The sequence below is a fragment of the Drosophila teissieri genome, chromosome 2R, assembly GCF_016746235.2.
Source record: "Drosophila teissieri strain GT53w chromosome 2R, Prin_Dtei_1.1, whole genome shotgun sequence".
NCBI lineage: Eukaryota > Metazoa > Arthropoda > Insecta > Diptera > Drosophilidae > Drosophila > Drosophila teissieri.
Window position 1 is genome coordinate 23,007,123 of NC_053030.1, and position 18,138 is coordinate 23,025,260.

An 18,138-nucleotide genomic window follows, 5' to 3' on the forward strand; every position below is an offset into this window, starting at 1 on the left:
ATCTGCATCTGGTGTGCATCAGCGCCTCGACGAGCTCATCCCGAGCTCATATAGCACGATATGTGGAGCAGATGCCAAGAGCTCCACTGACAGCGCCACTTTCCGACAGGCCGACCTCTGTTGTTTTGGCGCTCGGAGGAGCAGCAGTTCCGCAGCTCAGCAGTTCAGCAGTTTTTCAAGTTTCAAGCGGAAAGCGGAAGGGAATCCGGCAAGGACAATTGCATTAGTCTGCTGCTCGTATGACGTACAACGGGGCGTATGCTTGTTGTCTGGCATTTAAAGTGGGCCAAAGTTGGGCAACTTCTCGGAGGGAACTCGTTGCGGCTGCCTCTCTTTTGATTGACTCATGAAAGTCGGCAACTTTTTAATTGTTTTGTAACATTTTCATTTCAGCATCTTCAAATAATGTTGCCATTTTTCCGGCGACCCGCCAGTGCAATGAGCATTCTCCGGGCGTTGGCTCTAAAACTTATTAACTTCGTTCCATGGCGAAATGCTTTAAATTCCTCTGTTCCCTGTCGTCTGTCGTCTGTCCTCTGTCGTCTGTCGCTGATTGTCTGCACTTCAGACAATTCATGGCAGATTTCGAGTTTCATTGTTGCATCCGAAGCACTTTGAGCTGCGCAAACTTTCGCCGACCAAGACACTCTGCCAACTTTCCCGTCCTGGCCATCCAGCATCCAGCGTATCGTGCCACCAACCCAGCGACCCTCTGGATCACCGGCTCCTCGGATCCTCTGGTCTGTCTGCGGTTCCCGTTTGTTGGGTTGTTGAGTTGGTTGGTTGGATGGCTGGTTCGCTGGTTGCCTGGTTGCCTGGTTTGGTTTGCCTGATTGCAAACAACAGTTCCCTCCCAGCGGAACTGAAGTTTATTATTATTTGGCTTGTTTCGCGTTTTGGCGCTTTTATTTACCTTTAAATAAATTTCCGTTGTATTCTTTTCCAGCGCTCTGCGTCTATTTGTTTTCGATTTCGCTGCTGGTCGGAAGTTTCCCGTGTTTACGCACAAGCTGGGATTGATTAATGCCGGGGCATACACAAGTTACTAATCCTGCACAGGCCCATATCTAATTTATTTGCCCCAAAAAGAGGCCAGCATAGTTGCGAGTCGGTCCAAATGTTTTACGAGTACCACACTTTCTTGGCTCGCGCTGAATATGATGGGAATTTATGGGTCAGCGGGCAGGAAAAGATGAAATTTTTGAACATTTTGTGGTAATTTTTATTACTTCAATAGCCCAGGATATGATGCTGAACATGCACTGCTCCCCCCCGTCGGCAAAACTAACTTGGCCGTAAAAGTTTGTGTTCTGCGGTTCTCGATTGCGAATCACAGCCGGCCAGTTGGCAAGTCCGGGTCTTTGTGGGCGGTTGGGGAACCCCATCATCCCGCCCCCGAGGCAATACGCAATGCAAAAACATAATTCTGAGCAATCAATGCGGTTCGCAAAAGCAATTGTTCGTTTGGAGTCAGTTATTTAAAGTCCCGAATGGCTATTCAGCAGTAGTTTCTGCAAATTTCGTGAGAACGATTTCACAGATAATAAGGCAATTGACGACTCGTTTTCCCGTAATTACAGTTGGTTATTGTTTTTTATACTAACTTTTATTGCGAAACACTTTTACAAATTCTGTTTTGCTAGGTCAAGCACACACATTATTGTTTAGATCTATCACGTGGTTTCAATTATTCTCGAATGCCTCGCAACCTTTCGGTAATACCTGAAAACCGGTCGGCCAAATGAACTTGCTTGATGCATATACATATTAATAGAGGGATGATATAAATCGTAAATTAACATTTCGCCTAATGATCACAATCGCTTCGCAAATTTGGGCCAAATGAAAAGGAGTTACAAACCACTTGCTTCGAATGGGTTTTATGTAAAACTAGGTCGTTGGAAATCAAGATATATAGGTAAAGTGTACATTCTTATGTATTTCTAGTAGTTTCTGATTTGTGCCTTACTTAGAGAAGATACCGTACTACAGCCACGCGTTAAGTATAGCAAACTCTCCTCCTCATCCTGCTCCAGGATCTCGGACGTAGTTAGAAACAGAGTCGCTTTTCGTTTCGATTTTCTCGCTACGTTTATGTTAAGTGGTAACAGTTAATTCTTTGCATAGTCGGAACAATATGGGACACACGAGCAGCACCTCTCCTCCACCTACTCCGCCCTACTCCCTACTCCAACACATCACTTCGGCTTAGGTACACGCTTAGGAGTTGTCTCCGCCGCTCCCTTCTTGGACTCATTGGCCGGTCAGAGCAGCTTCTTGGCCGTAATCGTCGTGGAGAGGGTCGATGCCGTGGCCGTTGCTTTTTTCGACGTCGGTGGTTGCGATGGTGTTTGTATCGTGGGGGGCAGACCAATGTCTGTGGAGGGCAGGATCTTTTCCATTTGACGCTCGGCCGCCTCTCGCAGCGCTGATTCCGTAGTTGATCCGTTGGCAATGCCACTGCCACCACTGTTGGGCCCGCCACCTGATATTCCGGTTGGGCCGGATCCTGTTGAAGCCTTGGTGGGTGATTTGGGGTCTGGTTTTGGGTTCGTTGCCAAATCGTCCAGGTTCTTCGCGTTATCCTTCAATGTTTTGGCCGTATCCTTGAATGCGGGCTGAAGGAACTAAAGTTGTTAGACCACTGACCCCCATGTCTGTAATAAAACTTACCTCTGCTTTCAGCTCCTTGGCTTTATCGGGCAAAGTTTCCTCCTTATCGCGCATCTCGTTGGCAATATCCTGAATCTCCTTTGCAGAATCGTGAATATCATTGACAAGCTTGGACAAATCCTTATCCGCTTTGTCTACCTCAGACTTCAGTTTCTCAGCCTCTTTCATGCTCTTGGCAATGGCCTTCTCAATCTTCTGCTCTGCCTGCAGCACTTGCTCCTTGTCAAGCAGACTGATCAGTTCCTCAATGGCCTTGTCGCTAAGCTTGATGTTATCGCGACCAATCGACTCCAGCACCTGTAAGAAACACCAAATCAGTTAAGTGTATGTTCAGCCCAATACACATGTCATGATTACCTTGCGAATATCGTTGACAGTCACCACGCCATCCTTGTCGGCATCGAACTTCTCCAGTACAGCTTCGATGTGCTTGAGTCGTGCCTCATCGCTGGTTTCCTTCAGCACCTTGATGTTATTCATGAGATCGTCGATGTGAACAATCTCCTCGTGACGTCGCCGGGACGCCAGCTTTGAAAGCAGTTCGGTGAACTCCTCCAGCTGCTTCTTGTCGATATTCGTGGCCTCGCGGTCGATGCTCTGCACCGCCTTGGTGATCTCGTTCACAGAAATCACACCATCCTTGTCCGCGTCGAGTTTGACCAGCAGATCCCCGACAACCTTGAATCGCTCTTCATCGGATGCCTCCTTCATTCGCCGGATGGTGGCAACCAGCTCGTCGATGTGCACCATTTGCTGTGGTTCGGCCGCGGGACTGGAGGCTGCAATATCACTGGATTCCGCCTGCTTGATTTGATGCTGTCTGGCCTCCAGGTCGTTAAGCACATTATCGAGTTGGGAGATCATCTTGTTGACCCGATTGTAGAGTAACTTGGCCGCCCGGCTCTCGCGCACAGGCTCCTTGACCACCTGTCGCACCTCGCGTAGCTCCTCCACATCCTCCTTATAGTCGGCCAATTCCTCCTTGAGTTCCTTGATTGTTTCTTTCTCCACCACGAGCTGCTTATCAGAGGACAATGTCTTCAGAGCCTCAGACAGCAGCTGTACATCAGTAGAGGAAATGCCCTTGTCTGTCTCGGAAACCGCTGGCTGTTCCTTGTGATCCAAAAGATCCTTGGAACGCGCCAGGTTCTCAGCAAACACATAAGGAGCGGGAATCTCCTCCTTGATGGCCGACCGTTTGGCGATGGTCTCTTCCCGCTCTTCCTCGCGCTCTTCGCGAATCTTGCGCTCCTCTTCCTTGATGATTTCGATCTTCGTCTTGTTGTCCACCTTGCCCTCGCTCTCCCCGATGGCGTGACGTGTGTGGGCGCCCACTGCATCCGGTAGCACGCGCATCGTCTCCTTGAGCTTATCGGTGGTGATGCTGTCGTCGGAAATAAGCATGGTGCGGGACAGGAGCAGCAGTGTAGGAGGCACCTGTTCGTTCAGCGAGAGATCTATCCACTCCTTTAGCTGAAAACGAAGACGCTCCTCCGTTAGGCCATATGCCCGCATCCCACGTGCTTTGCACGCCTGTTGCAGCTCCAGAAGGTCCAGGGAGTCGACTCCTTCGCGAGCAATCACCCGGTCATCGGTGGCCAAAGATCTGAGCTTCAGACGCAGCTGGAACCGCAGCAGCGTGGTGGTGCCAATTGTGTTCAGTTCAAGGACGCGACAAAGTGCCGCCAATTGCTCCCGGGACAGTGAATCTAGGGTGATCTCATCGTCAAATCGCTTGGCGAACTTGATGATTTCATCGTTGCTCACTGACTCCGTTGGATTCCGGATCTTAGTGAAAAAGGCCTCGAACTGCTTGGCCTCTTCGCTGCTGTGCTCCTTGTGCTGGACGGGCATCTGATCTAGGGTTTGCTGCAAGAACTTGGCCACCTCGAGGCGGACGCTCAGTGACTGCCGCAGCTTCTCCTGCCGATCGGTCGAAGTCTGGAACGTGGAGGGCAGCATGCCGGGGAAGAATTTGATGAACACCGGCAGCAGCAGCTCCATGAAGGGCACGATGATGAAAACCGAAAAGGGGATCAGACGAAACAGGTCAGAGGTGGTCCGTTGCAGCTGCTTATTCTCACGTCGCGTGAGCGTCTTGCCGTTAAGCACCCGCCAAAGGAGCTTCGAGCAAATGGCCACGTCGATGAAGAGCAGGCGAAAGCCGTGGTAATAGTGCACCAGCTCATCCCAAATGCGTGTGCGGAGCGGCTTCTTTGGCTTGGCCACCGACTTGTCAGCGGATTTGGCCAAAGTTGTCGTTGTTGCAGTCGCCGAAGTGGAGCCCGCGGTCGCACTAGCGTTTTCACCCTTGTCCGAGGAGGCCGTGGCGGTAGCGGCACTGCTGGCACGAACAGCTGCTGCCTGGCCATTGGCCACCTCCTTCATGATCTCCTCGACCTTCTCCTTCTGCTGGTTCTTCAGCTTCTTGACGGTCGCGTCGATCTTTGAGCTGGACGTCTCCAGCATCGTCCGGCTGGTGTGCAGATGCCTGAATCCATAGCCGGAGTAGTGGTATCCGTAGCTGGCAGTCGGCTGAAACCTTCTGCTTAGCTCCAGCACCGAAGTCGACGCCGATCTTCGCGGCCGTTCCTCTTCTTTGGCGGGTTCATCTGTGAAGTTCACCGAGCTGCATGCGCAACAGTTCGTTTTAAGAACTGCAAAAGGCATTGAAAGAGGCAGTTAGTAAGATAAGTAGTAGAAGTAAGATAAGTATGTCTGTAACAGGCAGTGATCATTACTCTATTTTAATACACAACAACAAGGAAATAAGACAATATAATTATCCCACAAAAGAATCTTTCAGGTCAATAACCTGATTCCATATGATTTCCCGAAACACCTTTCCTTGTTTCAATGAAAATGAGATCAGATGAAGAGCCAGCGGAAAATGAAGAACAAAGAATGAAGGAAACAGTACTTGATGAGTTATTAATCAAAGCTACAAGAAATGGAGAGAGTTTGTAGTTGATAAGCCCCTTGATCATGGATTTTGTTGGGGTTTTCAGTGGGGCGATAGTTGATAATGGGAAGGCAAAGATTGCCGGCGACTGACCAGATAAATTAGCACCTGGAGTGAAGCTTACATAAATGGCAAAGCGAAAAAACCGAAAACTCACACAGCCGGTGAAAATTCTCTACGTTCTTCTATAAATACATGCTTAGCAAACATTCAGAAGTCGCCGTCGACTGCAATTGTTTACAGCGCACTTTTCCTTTTCCTTTTGCTTTCTTTTATTTGATTTTCCGATTCTTGGCAAGCGCTCAAGGTAAATGATTTTGCAATTGAGTGAAAAGGAGGGAACAGGAGGAGGAGGAACTGCTGTGGAGAAGGTGAGGGTGATTCCGACCTATTTCGAGTATCTACGATGGTTTAGACCCGCTTTCAACTCTGAACTAGGACTGTACTTTTCTGCAGGTGCCTCAATGTCTGGGTTTTCTGCTACCTGTCGGTGAATCTATTCCCTGGCAGGTGACTTCCTACGAAATCTGTGAGTCACTAGTAAAGACAAGGGTATAGGAATAATCCCGCATATAACCTTAAAGAGCCAGTCGGCTTTTAGTGAAAGATGTTAAAGATAAAGAAATTATTATTATCAAAAATAAGCCATATGAATAGGGTAAAAGATTAGATTGTCAGTTGTCGCGATCCAAAGTCAACAAATTGCTGAAAACAACGCCAGTAATTAAATTAGCAGCTAAGTTTCCAAAACACTGATACGTCAGTAGAGCTCCCAAACCGGAAAGAACTGTGTTTGTTGTTTGCTCGAAAGCAAATAAATTCGGATCCCCCTAGAATATTTTGAGGCGACGCCCCTGCTGCTGTTCACCCACTGTAGAACTTCCAGCGCACGTCGCAGTTTCCAGCCAGTCAGCTGTTTTCAGCGAAAGTGCAGTCAAAACAAAATGCCCGATAACGCACACACGAGTGGAAAGTTTTCACGCGATTTCGCTTTTGCTTCCCCGTTTTGGCCAACTTACAGCGCTTGTAGACATTCTGGGCCAAGTGACTCGTCCGCAAATTGCGTCCCTTGTGGCGCAGCAGGGCGTTCATGGCGGCGGCGGCGGGCGTTGGCGAAGAGGGGCGTGGCTTGGCGCTGCCTCCAATCCGAATCCAAAGTGTTTTCAAATGTAATTTTGAATTTCCGACAAACTGTCTGTGGATTGTGTATCTTTGGGTTCTCTGTCGCTCGCCTTCTGATTGCTTTCGCCCTATTTCGCCTTTGTTTTTGTTTTCGTCTGCCGTATGCTGTTGCTTGATTCTGTCCTCACTGTCCTTCTCTGTTCCACTTTCGCTGGCGCAAGTAACGGGTTCCTTCCCACGATTCTCGTCTATTGGAAAAGTAAATAGAAGGTGGGAATTCTGGGTTTAGCCTACTGCTGATTTGGTTAAAAGTCAATACATTGATTAAATCCCAAATTCCTTTTTGGACACACACACACTCACGCACACGCACGCACTGAGCTACGTCATCGACGCAATATCGCGCGATCTTGATTTGTTTTTGTTTTTGCCTCGCACGCTCTTTCACACCAAATTACACAACTACAGCAACAAATTTCGAAGTGTGTTCGCATTTCGTGCGACTGACAACCGGTTAAATCACGCCTGAAATGTAGCCGCTGATTATAGCGTATCCGCAGTGCAGTTTATATAGAAGCCCTTTGTCATTCCTACCGTGCCAGTAAATAATAAAATCTAAACTAAACCGTCTGTTTTCTTACTTTTTTCACGTTTGACATCAGTGTGACCGTTCCGCGAGTGCCAAAAAACACCGATTGCTAATTGCCGTATGTTAGGGGGACTCAGGTGCTTACATCTACATATAATGTAACTTACAATGTCAAAACAGATGTGTAAGATACACGAAGTAAATTGAAATTGAAATAATTGAAGAGAAGAAGCGAATCAAAGCATCTTTAGTGCTTACACTTACTGCGACATCAAATTTATTATTTATAGATAGAACCAAAATAGAGCTGTAATGCACTTTAGGCTAGCACCCAGGCCAATTAAATCCTATGACACTTGAGTAACCATTGTTCTATAAACAATGCGTTTATTCGACTTTTTCCTAATTACCCAAACTCTATGAACTCGATCTGGTTAGGTTGCAGTTCACTTGACTCCGCACTCCAGAGCAGACAGCTCGAGAATGAGTCTGAGTTTGTATCTGCTTGTAGCCATCGGCCTGGCAGACGCGCACTGCGTATCCTTCAGATACATTCTTAATGCGCTCGAGCAAGAGCTGCACTACGAAGCGATTCTTCTATTAGAAAGTTCGAGTGAAAGTGAACCCTGTTGGAGGCACGAGTACTTTCAAGGAGCGGTGCCCATTCTAAGCTTCAACGCCAATCAAAGTTTGTATCTTAAAGATGCGTTTAACACAAACATACTGGCACTAGCTTGCCTGAACGGAAACGAAGTGCGTACCATGCAGGCTCTCTATGAGAATCTCCAGGATATGCGCGATACGCCCACCATACTGTTCGTCCTGTCGGACTCCGAAGTCCAGGATGTCTTGCTGGAGTGTCTGAGAAGAAAAATGCTCAATGTGTTGGCTTTCAAAGGCTCAAACAGGCAGTTCGTCTACAGCTTTCGGGCATTCCCCGAGTTTCGAATCATAAAACGCAATGTAAAGGACATCCCTCGGTACTTCGAGCCCCAACTAGAAGATCTGGGTGGCTACAGCCTCAGTGCTCTGCCCGACAACATTATCCCGCGCACTGTGGTCTCCAGGAGCCCGGATGGGAGTCGCCAGCTGGCTGGATACCTCTACCCCTTCATGCGGAACTACGTGAGCACCATCAACGCAACTCTCAGGATCTGCTGGCGTCTGGTGCCCGAAGGCGGCACAATTCAGTTGGGGGAAGTGGTCAGGCTCTCGGAGATGCATAAAGTGGACTTCCCACTGGGCATCCATGGCTTGGAGCACGGCTCGACGAGTCAGAACGTTCCCTTGGAGATCTCCAGCTGGTTCCTGATGCTGCCCATGGAACCCAGTCTTCCTCGGGCTCAGTTCTTCATCATGCTGGGCTTTGAGAAACTAACGCCAGTGCTGCTGCTGCTGACCATCCTGCTGAGCAGTGCCCATCGCATTGAGATGGGCTTGCGGCCCAGCTGGCGCTGCTACGTCATGGCGGACAGAATCCTGCGAGGAGCACTGGCACAGGCATTCTTCCTACCCCGCAGGCTGTCCTTCAATCTAATGCTTGTGTACGCGCTTATCCTGCTGAATGGATTCACCTACAGCAACTATGCCACCTCCCTTCTGGAGACGTGGTTCGTGCATCCTCCATCGGGGCAGCTAATCTACAGCTGGGAGCAAATGCGCTCCTTGAACCTGAAGGTCCTGATTGTTCCCTCCGAGTTGAATACCATGACGAAAGCCCTGGGCAAGGAGTTCATCGAGAGCAACAGCGATCTCTTCGAGCTATCCGACTCGGCGCGTTTCCAGGACAAGCGCTTGGCCATGGACCAATCCTATGCCTATCCCGTGACGTTCACCTTGTGGCCATTGCTGGAGCACGCACAGATCCGCCTGCCGAAGCCAGAGTTCCGGCGATCCCGCGAGATGGTGCTCATACCCCTGCTCATCATGGCCATGCCCCTGCCGAAGAACTCCATGTTCCACAAGTCCCTGAATCGGTACAGGGCCCTCACCCAGCAGAGCGGCTTGTACGAGTACTGGTTCAAGCGGAGCTTCGGCGAGCTAGTGGCCCTCCGGAAGATCCACTACAAGGTGGATGATGGCCGGCAGACTTATCGGGACCTCGAGTGGCAGGACTTCAGCTTTGTGTGGCTGGGCCTCGTGGCAGGAAGCATCGCAAGTATGCTGGTGCTGCTGGGCGAGATTGGATACCACAGGTGGCAATCAAGACGAAACCAGCATTGAACTTGAATACTATGGTACTGCTTCGTTTTATTTAAGCATTTATAGTACTTTGCGAGTCCTAATTGGATAAAGCCACCCATAAATGCAGGCACTGGCCTGCCATTACACTAAGTGACAACTGATTGTTATTGCATTTCGCTCCCGGCTGTGCAACTGAGAGATATCAGATCCTATCGCAAGGGCCATTCCCCTTTGGGAAGTGCGGCAAAGTGGCAGTATGTGTTAGCAACTCGTTTCGGACAGTCGCCATAGCAATGCGGCTCGCACTGTATTTCACCTTCGCCTGCTTGGCGGGAGCTCATGATGGTTCCTTGAGGAACATGCTGAAGTGCCTTGAGGATGAGCTGGGCTACAGGACCTTGTTGCTCTTGGAAAGTAGTTCCCAACTCGAGTGCTGGGACCGAACCAACTTCCACGACGGAGTTCCGCTGCTAAGCTTTACAGCGAACGAAAACGTTTACCTTAAAGATACTTTCAACGCAAAGATACTGGTGCTGGTCTGCCTGGATAAAGGCGAAGAAGATACTATGAGGTCACTGTACAGCTATCTGGAGAACCTGCGAGACACTCCCACCATTCTATTCGCATCTTCGGACTGGGACATAGGCGATATCTTCGAGGAGTGCTTCAGTGAGAGTATGCTGAATGTCCTCGCGTTCAATGACTCCAGAATGGAGTTCATCTACAGCTTCCATGCATTCCCAGCACTTCGCGTTGTGAAGCGCAGGGTGGAGGAAGTGCGTCGCTACTTTGAGCCTCAGCTTGAGGATCTGGGGGGCTGTGTGCTGCAGAGTGTGCCCGACGGCATCATGCCGAGAACTTTGGTGCACCGCGGCGCGGATGGAGTGATGCAGATGGGCGGATACCTGAGCCACTTCATCCGGAACTATGTGAGCACCATTAACGCCAGTCTGCAGATCCGCTGGGACCTGTACCCGGAGGACGGCAACTTCGATATGGACAGTTTCAGCGGGAGAAATCACGTCGACTTTCCCTTGGGCCTGGGCGGTATAACTTTCGAGACATTGCAGCAGGACATCCCCATGGAGATATCCAGCTGGTTCCTCATGCTGCCCAAGGAGCCCACCCTTCCTCGAGCCCGGTTCTTCACCAAATTCGGCTTGTCGCTGTACCTGATACCCATCATCATACTCCTGGCCATGGTGCTGAGTAACGCACATCGCTTTGAAGCTGGCTTATCTCCCAGCTGGCGCTGCTGTTCGGTGGGGAGCACTGTGATCCGGGGCGTCCTGGCGCAGCCATTCATCCTGCCGCATAGGCTCTCGGCCAAGCTAATGTTCGTCTACTGGCTGCTCCTGGTCAGTGGCTTCTTTGTCAGCAACTACGTGATGGTCTACCTCACAGCCTGGCTCGTCCAACCCCCGACAAGTGAACCGGTAACCAACTTCGATCAAATGCGCAGCGCACAGCTGAAGATCCTGATGCTGCCGCCGGAGGTGGATTACTTGAAGTCCATAAGGGGCAAGGAGTATGTGGAGTCGCACAGCGAACTCTTTCTGGCAGCCGATCCTGCGGATTTTCAGACCAAGCGAATGTCCATGGAGCTGCACTTTGCCTTTCCCGTGACGGGCACCTTGTGGCCACTTTTGAAGCAGGCCCAAGTCAAACTCCACCGGCCCATCTTCCGGCGATCCAAGGAGTTGGTCTTCCTGCCCTTCATAATCATGGGCATGACCATGCCGAAGAACTCCATATTCCTCAGCTCGCTCAAACGCTATAGGCTACGGACCAGTGAGGGCGGCCTGTATCTGCTCTGGTTCCAGAACAGCTTTTCCGAGCTGGTGGCCATCCACAAAATCTCCTACAAGGAGGACTGGGTCCATGACTCCTACTCTGATCTGCAGTGGCAGGATTTCCACTTTGCCTGGCTTGGCTTCCTTGCAGGAACTACCGTGAATTGCCTGGTCTTCCTGGCCGAGATTGGGTACCGCAGGTGGCTCTGCAGGCGCACTCACCAATGAAGTCATTCTGTAACCATATTTCAACCATGACTTACCAATAAATGGCACTTGTTTTTTTTTGTGATATAACCTTCTATGGTTCTCATGTGTGCCTCAATGTTTTCGGCCCTTGCAGTCCAATTAGAAACCGTGACTTTTGAACTCACGTGTTTTATGGTCTCTAATTGCTTGACTAATTTGGACTCGGACCTTAGATCTTATCATACCACAACTCCGTGTGAAAGTTCCGTCCACTTGCAGTTTATCCTACCCAAGCAGTCTGAGCAGTCGCCTTACAATGCGGCTTGCCATGTACCTTGTACTTCTCAGCTCGATTGGCACACGGAGTGCTTTCCTGAGCGACATACTGGTGGCCCTCAGGAAGGAGCTACACTTCACAACCATGCTCATCGTAGGGGATTCCACTTCGTGCTGGAACCTGGAGCCCTATGAAAACGATGTTCCCATCATCAGCTGGAGGGGAATGCGCAACGCGTATCTGAAAGATACTTTCAACTCTGAGATGCTAGCACTGGCGTGCTTGCAGAACAACAGCGAAGATGCAGTGAAGTCGCTGTACAGCAGCCTTGAGGGCATCCGAGATACTCCCACCGTACTCCTCTCATCCTCGGAGGAGCAGATACATGATCTATTCCTGGGGTGTTTGTGGGAAAACATGCTGAATGTGCTGGCACTTGTGGGTTCCAACACAGAATTCATCTACAGCTACCAGGCATTCCCGGCAATCCGCGTTGTAAAACGAAAGGTGGAGGAAGTTCATCGGTACTTCGTCCCACAACTGGAGGACCTTGGGGGGCATACAGTAACTGCAATGCCTGGCAACGTGATTCCACGCACAATGTGCTACCGGAATGCCGAGGGAGAGCGCCAGTTGGCCGGATACCTGCATACCTTCATACGCAACTACGTGGACACCATTAATGCAACTCTGAAGATCTCCTGGGACCTCGTGCCCGAGCACGGTATGAGGCACTTCACCGTGTCCAGGCTCTCAAAGATACATCACGTGGACTTTCCGCTGGGCATCATGTCCCTCTACAACAGGACAGACAGCCAGGAAGTGCCCATGGAGATTTCCAGCTGGTTCCTGATGCTGCCCATGGAGTCCCCCGTTCCGCGAGCTCAACTTTTCGTCAAACTGGGCCTGGAGCGACTGCTAGCCATCATGATAGTTGTGGGAGTGGTGCTCGGCAATGCCCATCGGATCGAGGCGGGCCTGAGGCCCACCTGGCGGTGCTACTTCCTGGCGGATAAGATGCTGCGAGGAGCCTTGGCACAGCCAATTGTCCTGCCGAGAAGCCTCTCCCCCAAACTGATGTTCATTTATTCGCTGCTCCTGCTGAGTGGGTTCTTTTTGAGCAACTACTACATGGCCAACCTGACGATGGGACTCGTGCATCCGCCGGCGATTGATCGCATCCTAGATTGGGATCAGTTCCGCTTTCTGCAGCTGAAAGTCCTGGTCATCCGCGATGAGTTTAGGTACATGTCATTGCTATTGGGCGCCGACTTTATGAAGGCCTACGGCGACATATTTCAGTTGTCGAACTCGACGGACTTCCAGAGGAGGCGCATCTCCCTGGATCCCTCCTACGCCTACCCTGTGAGCAACACCTTGTGGCCGTTCCTGGAGCTCTCCCAGGTGAGGCTCTGGCGACCCCTGTTCCGCCGATCCTACGACATGGTGTTCCAGCCGTTGCAAATTATGACTATGCCGCTGCCACGGAACTCCATCTTCCGCAAGTCCCTTGTTCGATATGCTGCTCTCACCCGCGAAACCGGACTCTATCCCTTCTGGTTCCGGCGCAGCTTCGACGATTTGGTGGCCCTCCGGAAGATCTCGTACAAGGAGGATGCGGGTAACCCGTACTGCGATCTCAAGTGGACCGACTTTCAGCTCGTGTGGCTGGGCTTCCTGGGCGGAAGTGGCTTTAGTACCCTGGTGCTCCTCCTGGAGGTGGCTCACCACAAGTGGCATTCGAGGAACGTCGCACTCTGAACGGACTAATTGTATCTCCCAACCCGACTAGCATACTGGTGCTAGCTATGGAGCTATCTTGCTCCAAGTGCTAAGTCCAAGCACTAAGTAGATCGTGTAATTAAAAACTCGCCAGGTCGCAATTTCAAACACTTTTTGCAAAAGCATTTTTATTCAAGTTTCACATGTCTCTGCTCACTGCATCTTGATTTTCATCGTTAAATGTTTTCCGTTTCTTGTTCATTTTCATTTTTCTTGATCATTTTACTTGTTTTCATTTTCATTTTCGATTGTTTTTAGGTTTGTTAATAAGTAGGTATTCGTAATATGTTATAATTAGGATTCGCTTCAATGGAATTACATATATAATGCATATATTAAACGCCATCTGTGTCGCAATTATCTGTGCTCCTCGTGGTTCGCTAGTCATTAAAATGGGACTTTCCCAGCAAAAGTTCCAAGCAAAAGGTCAAATAAACTAGGTTCTCGTGAGGAGAATGCAGCTCGAATGCAGTTCGAATGCAGGTGTCGTGTGTCTCGTTAGCGAAGGTGCACAATTGAGTAAACTTGGTGTGGAGTGTGTGGGGTTCGATGGTGTGTTATCAATTAATTTTGTAGGACTGAATTAACATTTGTTGTACTCTAAAAATTTAGCACTATAAAAGGGTTGTCCTTTGGGTTTTATTTTGTTTTGTTTTGTTTCTCGTTTATTTTGTTTTGTTTTTAGGTAAATTCTGCAAAAGCAATTACCAAAGATGACGTTTCGATTACAATTATAATTTGTAATTTGTAATTTATAATTTGTAATAATAATAAGAAGTATGTCGCATTTGCTTGGCAAAGGAAAATAAATTTCATTTCATTTCTTTCTCTTTTTTGTTTGGTTTTGTACATTACATTTGTGTAAATATTATTCAATTGCGTAATTGCGTAATTTCTCCTGGTTGTCTTGTAAATTCATATTGCATATGTTCTGTGTGAGTTACAGTGTTTCAGTGTTACAGTGTTACCTTGCTACAGTGGAGGCCTAATCCTACTTTTGTCCTGGAAACTAGAGTCGTAACCTCGAAATGAAGTGAAGTGTAATGGAAATAAATATGGTCAAATGAGGGTACGTTAGTACGTTAGTTATGCCATCCTAAATATTGCCATCGTTATAACTATTTTATGTCATTTAATTTCTCATCTTTCTCTTTCTTTGTTTTTGTTTCTGTTTCTGTGTGTGGTACTGTTTTAACTATACATTGTGTATATGTCTAGACGCAAAACTTGAATCTTACAAATTTCGACTGAGTTTAGCGTTAATAATTTTCTTCTCTCTATTTGCTTTCGTTTTCTGTTCGGTTCGCGGAAACACTTTAAAAATTAAGCTCAATAATCTTAAATTATTTATGTATCTGCTTTCATTTGGGTTTACACGCCTGCCTACAGAGTGCTTTGAATTATTCGATCGATCATGCGATTTACTTTCTGGCGATCGTGCCTTGTATCCATAATAATATCCATATTCTAAAAGATTTCAAACATTGCACTGTGTACACTTCTTGGATTGGTTACATTCAATTAGTTTTCGTTTTGTTTTGTTTTCATTTTGTTTTTGTTCTCGTTACCTTACTGTCGTTACTGTCTGCGGTCCTGTTTGTGGTTTCACTTTAGTTTCTGCTACTTGAAACAATGTACAATAATTACAAAAATGTCTTGTAATTGCTAAAATTTTAATACTCATGTACTGCCCGCAGGAGTGGCGCTGGGCCCCTGCTACTTCCATATCTGATCTTCCCAGCTCTCTAGCTTCTAGCTTTTCAGCTGACCAGCTGTCCAGCTCTGACCTAATCCTCGTCCAGCTAATCTGCGTCTACTATATAAATTACGTGTAGGTTCGCTTTCGCAATGGTTGCACTTGATTTCCTCGTCAAAAGTATTAGTTATAGCGTAGGGTGTGTGAGTATTATAAACGCTTTTTAACTACAGCGTGTGGGTTTACTTTAGATATATGTATATGTTTATGTATATACGTGGAGTGGGTGCTTCACTTGTTAATAGGGGTTACATCAATTGTATTTTTTTCCGTTTTTCGATTTTGTTTTTTGTTCTTTTTTTTTCGTTTTGTCTCTTGCTTTAGTTTTGTTTTAATATATATTAGGTAAGTGTAAATATTCATATGTTGCCCAGGACTTGCTGGGCGTAGCTCTAGTTGCGATCGCACGATCTAGACTTAATGCCAAGGGGCCAGTGTGAATGTTGGCCTGGTGTGGGTAAATACATTTCGAAATACGTGTACGCAATGTGTTCTTTAGGCGAGAAGCTGACAGCAAAGCCTCTGCTCACTAAATTCAACAGTAAAGACAAACATCTAATTCCAAAAAAACGCTAGTGAGTGCTAAGAAATTGTTGTCCTAATGCCTAGAAAATCCTTTCGATTCGAGAGCTCCTCTTCTACCACCTCTCGCTTTGTTTCTGACCTGTGTTTCTCTATAAATTTCAACTGTGTTGCAAGACTTTTGCCTACATCTAAGTGTATATGCGCAGGAGCTGCATCCCGTCCGTCTGCTGCCTGAATGTCCGCCTAGCTGCTCGATACAATTTCTCGTAAATATCTATATAGGTTTATATATGGGTGTGTATTGTATGTGTGTGGTTCCGAGTCAACTCCTAGCGATGTCCTTGGATCAGCTGCCGACGCCGCCACCACTACCGCCACCGCCGCCTTAGTAGTAGAATATCTGGCCAGCCTTCTGGCGCTTGCGCTCCTCCAGCTTGCGATTGATCTCCTGCTGCCGCTCGGCCTTGCTGAGGGCTCTTGCCACGTACAAAAACTTGTTGTCGCCCAGCTGCTTGCCGTGCAGGCCAATTACGGCGGCCAGCGCCGACTGTGGGTTCTCGTAGGCCACGAAACCGAAGCGCCGGGAGCGCCCCTCCTCGTCCAGCATGAGCTGCAAGGATCGGAGAAAGCAAATCGATGATATAAACAAATCAGCACAGATGGGCCAGGTGGGCCAGGTGGAGTCCTCATCTTCCCCGCCGCCACAACTCCTCGTGGCTACATGGGCATGCGCAGCAAGGTCGCAAGAGAGGATGTAAGAGAGTGCGAAACTGTGCCACATGGTTGTCGTTCAACCACCCGGCCCCACTAACACCCCCGCAGGGAAGATGAGGTGACCAAACAACGTACCTTGTGACTGGTGATGCGGCCGTAGGGCTCGAACATCTCGCGCAAATGCTGCTCGGTGAACTCCTCGCTGAGGTTCTTTACATACAGATTCTTGAAGTGCGTGGCCTTCTCCTGCTCCCGGTCCCGCCGTGGTATGAACTTGACCACATGCACCTTCTGATTATTGCACAGCATCCCATTCACCTTCTCGATGGCCGCCCGGGCGGCCTCCTCCGAATCGAAATGCACAAACCCATAGCCGCGCGAATTGCCATCCTCGTCCTTGGCCACATTGCAGTTCAGGATGTTTCCGAACACCGAGAACGTGTCGTACACCGCCTTGTTGTCGATGGACCGCTCCAGGTTCTTGATATAGATCTTGCCACTGTCCGGAGAGCTGTTTCCTCCACTGCCCCCGGTGGAGCCGCTGGCCAGAGCTCCGCCGCCTACTCCCACGCCCACATTAGCCGAGTGCGAGGAACTAGACGTGTGCCCGCTGCCCAGGGAGTTGTGGCCATGCCGCCCGAGCACAGCAGCGGCCGCCAGGTGGTTACTGGCTGCGTGGCCGCCGCCGACGTGGCTCAGGTGGCCAGCGGCAGCGGCGTGGTGGTGCAGCTGCTGCTGGTGGTGCGCCGCTGCCAGCGTGTGGTGGTTTAGGGCCGGCTGCTGCTGGTGGTAGTTCGCCGGATTGCCGCGGAACGTCATGGAATTGACGAACATGATGGCTGCTGGCTGTTTGTGGAGCGTGGTGGCGGCTAGTGGAGTGCTGTAGGTGGATTCTGCGTCCTGGTGGCCGTGGCTCTGGATCTGGATACCGCTGTAGATGGGCCCGAGAATCTTGACGGCGTTCTGGTCCTGGTCTTAATCCTTTTAACTTCCCGCTCTACCTGCGTTGACCGGAATCTGCGTTATGGCCAATCTGGTCAGGTGGAATGGGTGGAATGCCCACTTACCAGGATTTGCACACGGAATATGACCAAGGATTCGCGGAGTTGAAAAAATCGTTTTTCTCTCGCCCAGACTCTTTTCCACGCTCTTCGCTCTCTCGCTCTTTCTCTCTCTCTCTATTTTTTCGTTTTCTCTCTGGCTCTTCCTTTCGCTCTTTTGTACTTTACTTTTTCTGGGGGCTTTCACTTTTGGGCTGGTTTTTTGGGGCTCTCCTGTGCTTTCGCGTAACACTTTCCGGGATTGTTTTCGAGTGGCACCTAAACTAGATTCTTCAGCAATTGCAGCAATATAAAACCTGGTTTTTGCAGCTTCGGCGATGGCCCTTTATTATTTAATTGTATTTTATGCAAAAACTGTCGCTACTAGTGATTAGTGATGTTAAAAAACATCGATGCATCTGCCATCGATACGTGGGGCCTTGATGTTCTGGGCCGTACTATCGATAACTTCCTCGGTAGCGATTGCTTAGCAAGTGCACCCTCCTCAGCTAGCGGATAATCAGCCCCACCA

General features: G+C 49.1%; 5 protein-coding genes across 6 annotated transcripts; 3 read left to right on the forward strand and 2 right to left on the reverse strand.

Moving 5' to 3' along the window:
• Positions 1-1,919: 1,919 nt before the first annotated feature.
• LOC122613876 (mitochondrial proton/calcium exchanger protein) lies at positions 1,920-7,382 on the reverse strand. The gene is made up of 5 exons (XM_043788292.1): positions 7,352-7,382; positions 6,655-7,005; positions 3,031-5,330; positions 2,674-2,970; positions 1,920-2,618 (listed from the first exon to the last, which is right to left on the reverse strand). Exons 2-5 carry the CDS (start codon positions 6,725-6,727, stop codon positions 2,265-2,267), a joined length of 3,024 nt encoding a protein of 1,007 aa, XP_043644227.1. The 5' UTR covers positions 6,728-7,005; positions 7,352-7,382; the 3' UTR covers positions 1,920-2,264.
• A 447-nt stretch (positions 7,383-7,829) lies between these two features.
• On the forward strand, positions 7,830-9,569 carry LOC122614538. Its single transcript, XM_043789101.1, has one exon. The coding sequence runs from the start codon at positions 7,830-7,832 to the stop codon at positions 9,567-9,569; it is 1,740 nt and encodes a 579-aa protein (XP_043645036.1).
• Positions 9,570-9,823: 254 nt separating this feature from the next.
• Positions 9,824-11,551, forward strand: LOC122614539. Its single transcript, XM_043789102.1, has one exon. The coding sequence runs from the start codon at positions 9,824-9,826 to the stop codon at positions 11,549-11,551; it is 1,728 nt and encodes a 575-aa protein (XP_043645037.1).
• Positions 11,552-11,828: 277 nt separating this feature from the next.
• Positions 11,829-15,882, forward strand: LOC122612700. Its single transcript, XM_043786480.1, has one exon. The coding sequence runs from the start codon at positions 11,829-11,831 to the stop codon at positions 13,548-13,550; it is 1,722 nt and encodes a 573-aa protein (XP_043642415.1). The 3' UTR covers positions 13,551-15,882.
• LOC122612701 (polyadenylate-binding protein) lies at positions 15,113-18,029 on the reverse strand. Of its 2 annotated transcripts, none has more exons than XM_043786482.1 (3): positions 17,634-18,029; positions 16,702-17,563; positions 15,113-16,462 (listed from the first exon to the last, which is right to left on the reverse strand). In XM_043786482.1, exons 2-3 carry the CDS (start codon positions 17,398-17,400, stop codon positions 16,238-16,240), a joined length of 924 nt encoding a protein of 307 aa, XP_043642417.1. In that variant the 5' UTR covers positions 17,401-17,563; positions 17,634-18,029; the 3' UTR covers positions 15,113-16,237. The 2 variants fall into 2 exon arrangements, with proteins under 2 accessions (XP_043642417.1, XP_043642416.1); XM_043786481.1 differs by having other exon boundaries at positions 16,702-17,567.
• Between the last annotated feature and the right edge of the window lie 109 nt (positions 18,030-18,138).

Excerpts from the sequence above, each read along its gene's own strand:
- LOC122614539 (XM_043789102.1), top strand. The coding sequence starts at position 9,824 with ATGCGGCTCGCACTGTATTTCACCTTCGCCTGCTTGGCGGGAGCTCAT.
- LOC122613876 (XM_043788292.1), bottom strand. The coding sequence starts at position 6,727 with ATGAACGCCCTGCTGCGCCACAAGGGACGCAATTTGCGGACGAGTCAC. Across the intron at positions 5,331-6,654 it reads CCAGAATGTCTACAAGCGCT|TTCTTAAAACGAACTGTTGC; the intron begins GTAAGTTGGCCA and ends TGCCTTTTGCAG. Across the intron at positions 2,619-2,673 it reads CCAAGGAGCTGAAAGCAGAG|CCCGCATTCAAGGATACGGC; the intron begins GTAAGTTTTATT and ends TAGTTCCTTCAG.
- LOC122614538 (XM_043789101.1), top strand. The coding sequence starts at position 7,830 with ATGAGTCTGAGTTTGTATCTGCTTGTAGCCATCGGCCTGGCAGACGCG.
- LOC122612700 (XM_043786480.1), top strand. The coding sequence starts at position 11,829 with ATGCGGCTTGCCATGTACCTTGTACTTCTCAGCTCGATTGGCACACGG.
- LOC122612701 (XM_043786482.1), bottom strand. The coding sequence starts at position 17,400 with ATGTTCGTCAATTCCATGACGTTCCGCGGCAATCCGGCGAACTACCAC. Across the intron at positions 16,463-16,701 it reads GCCGCATCACCAGTCACAAG|CTCATGCTGGACGAGGAGGG; the intron begins GTACGTTGTTTG and ends CGATCCTTGCAG.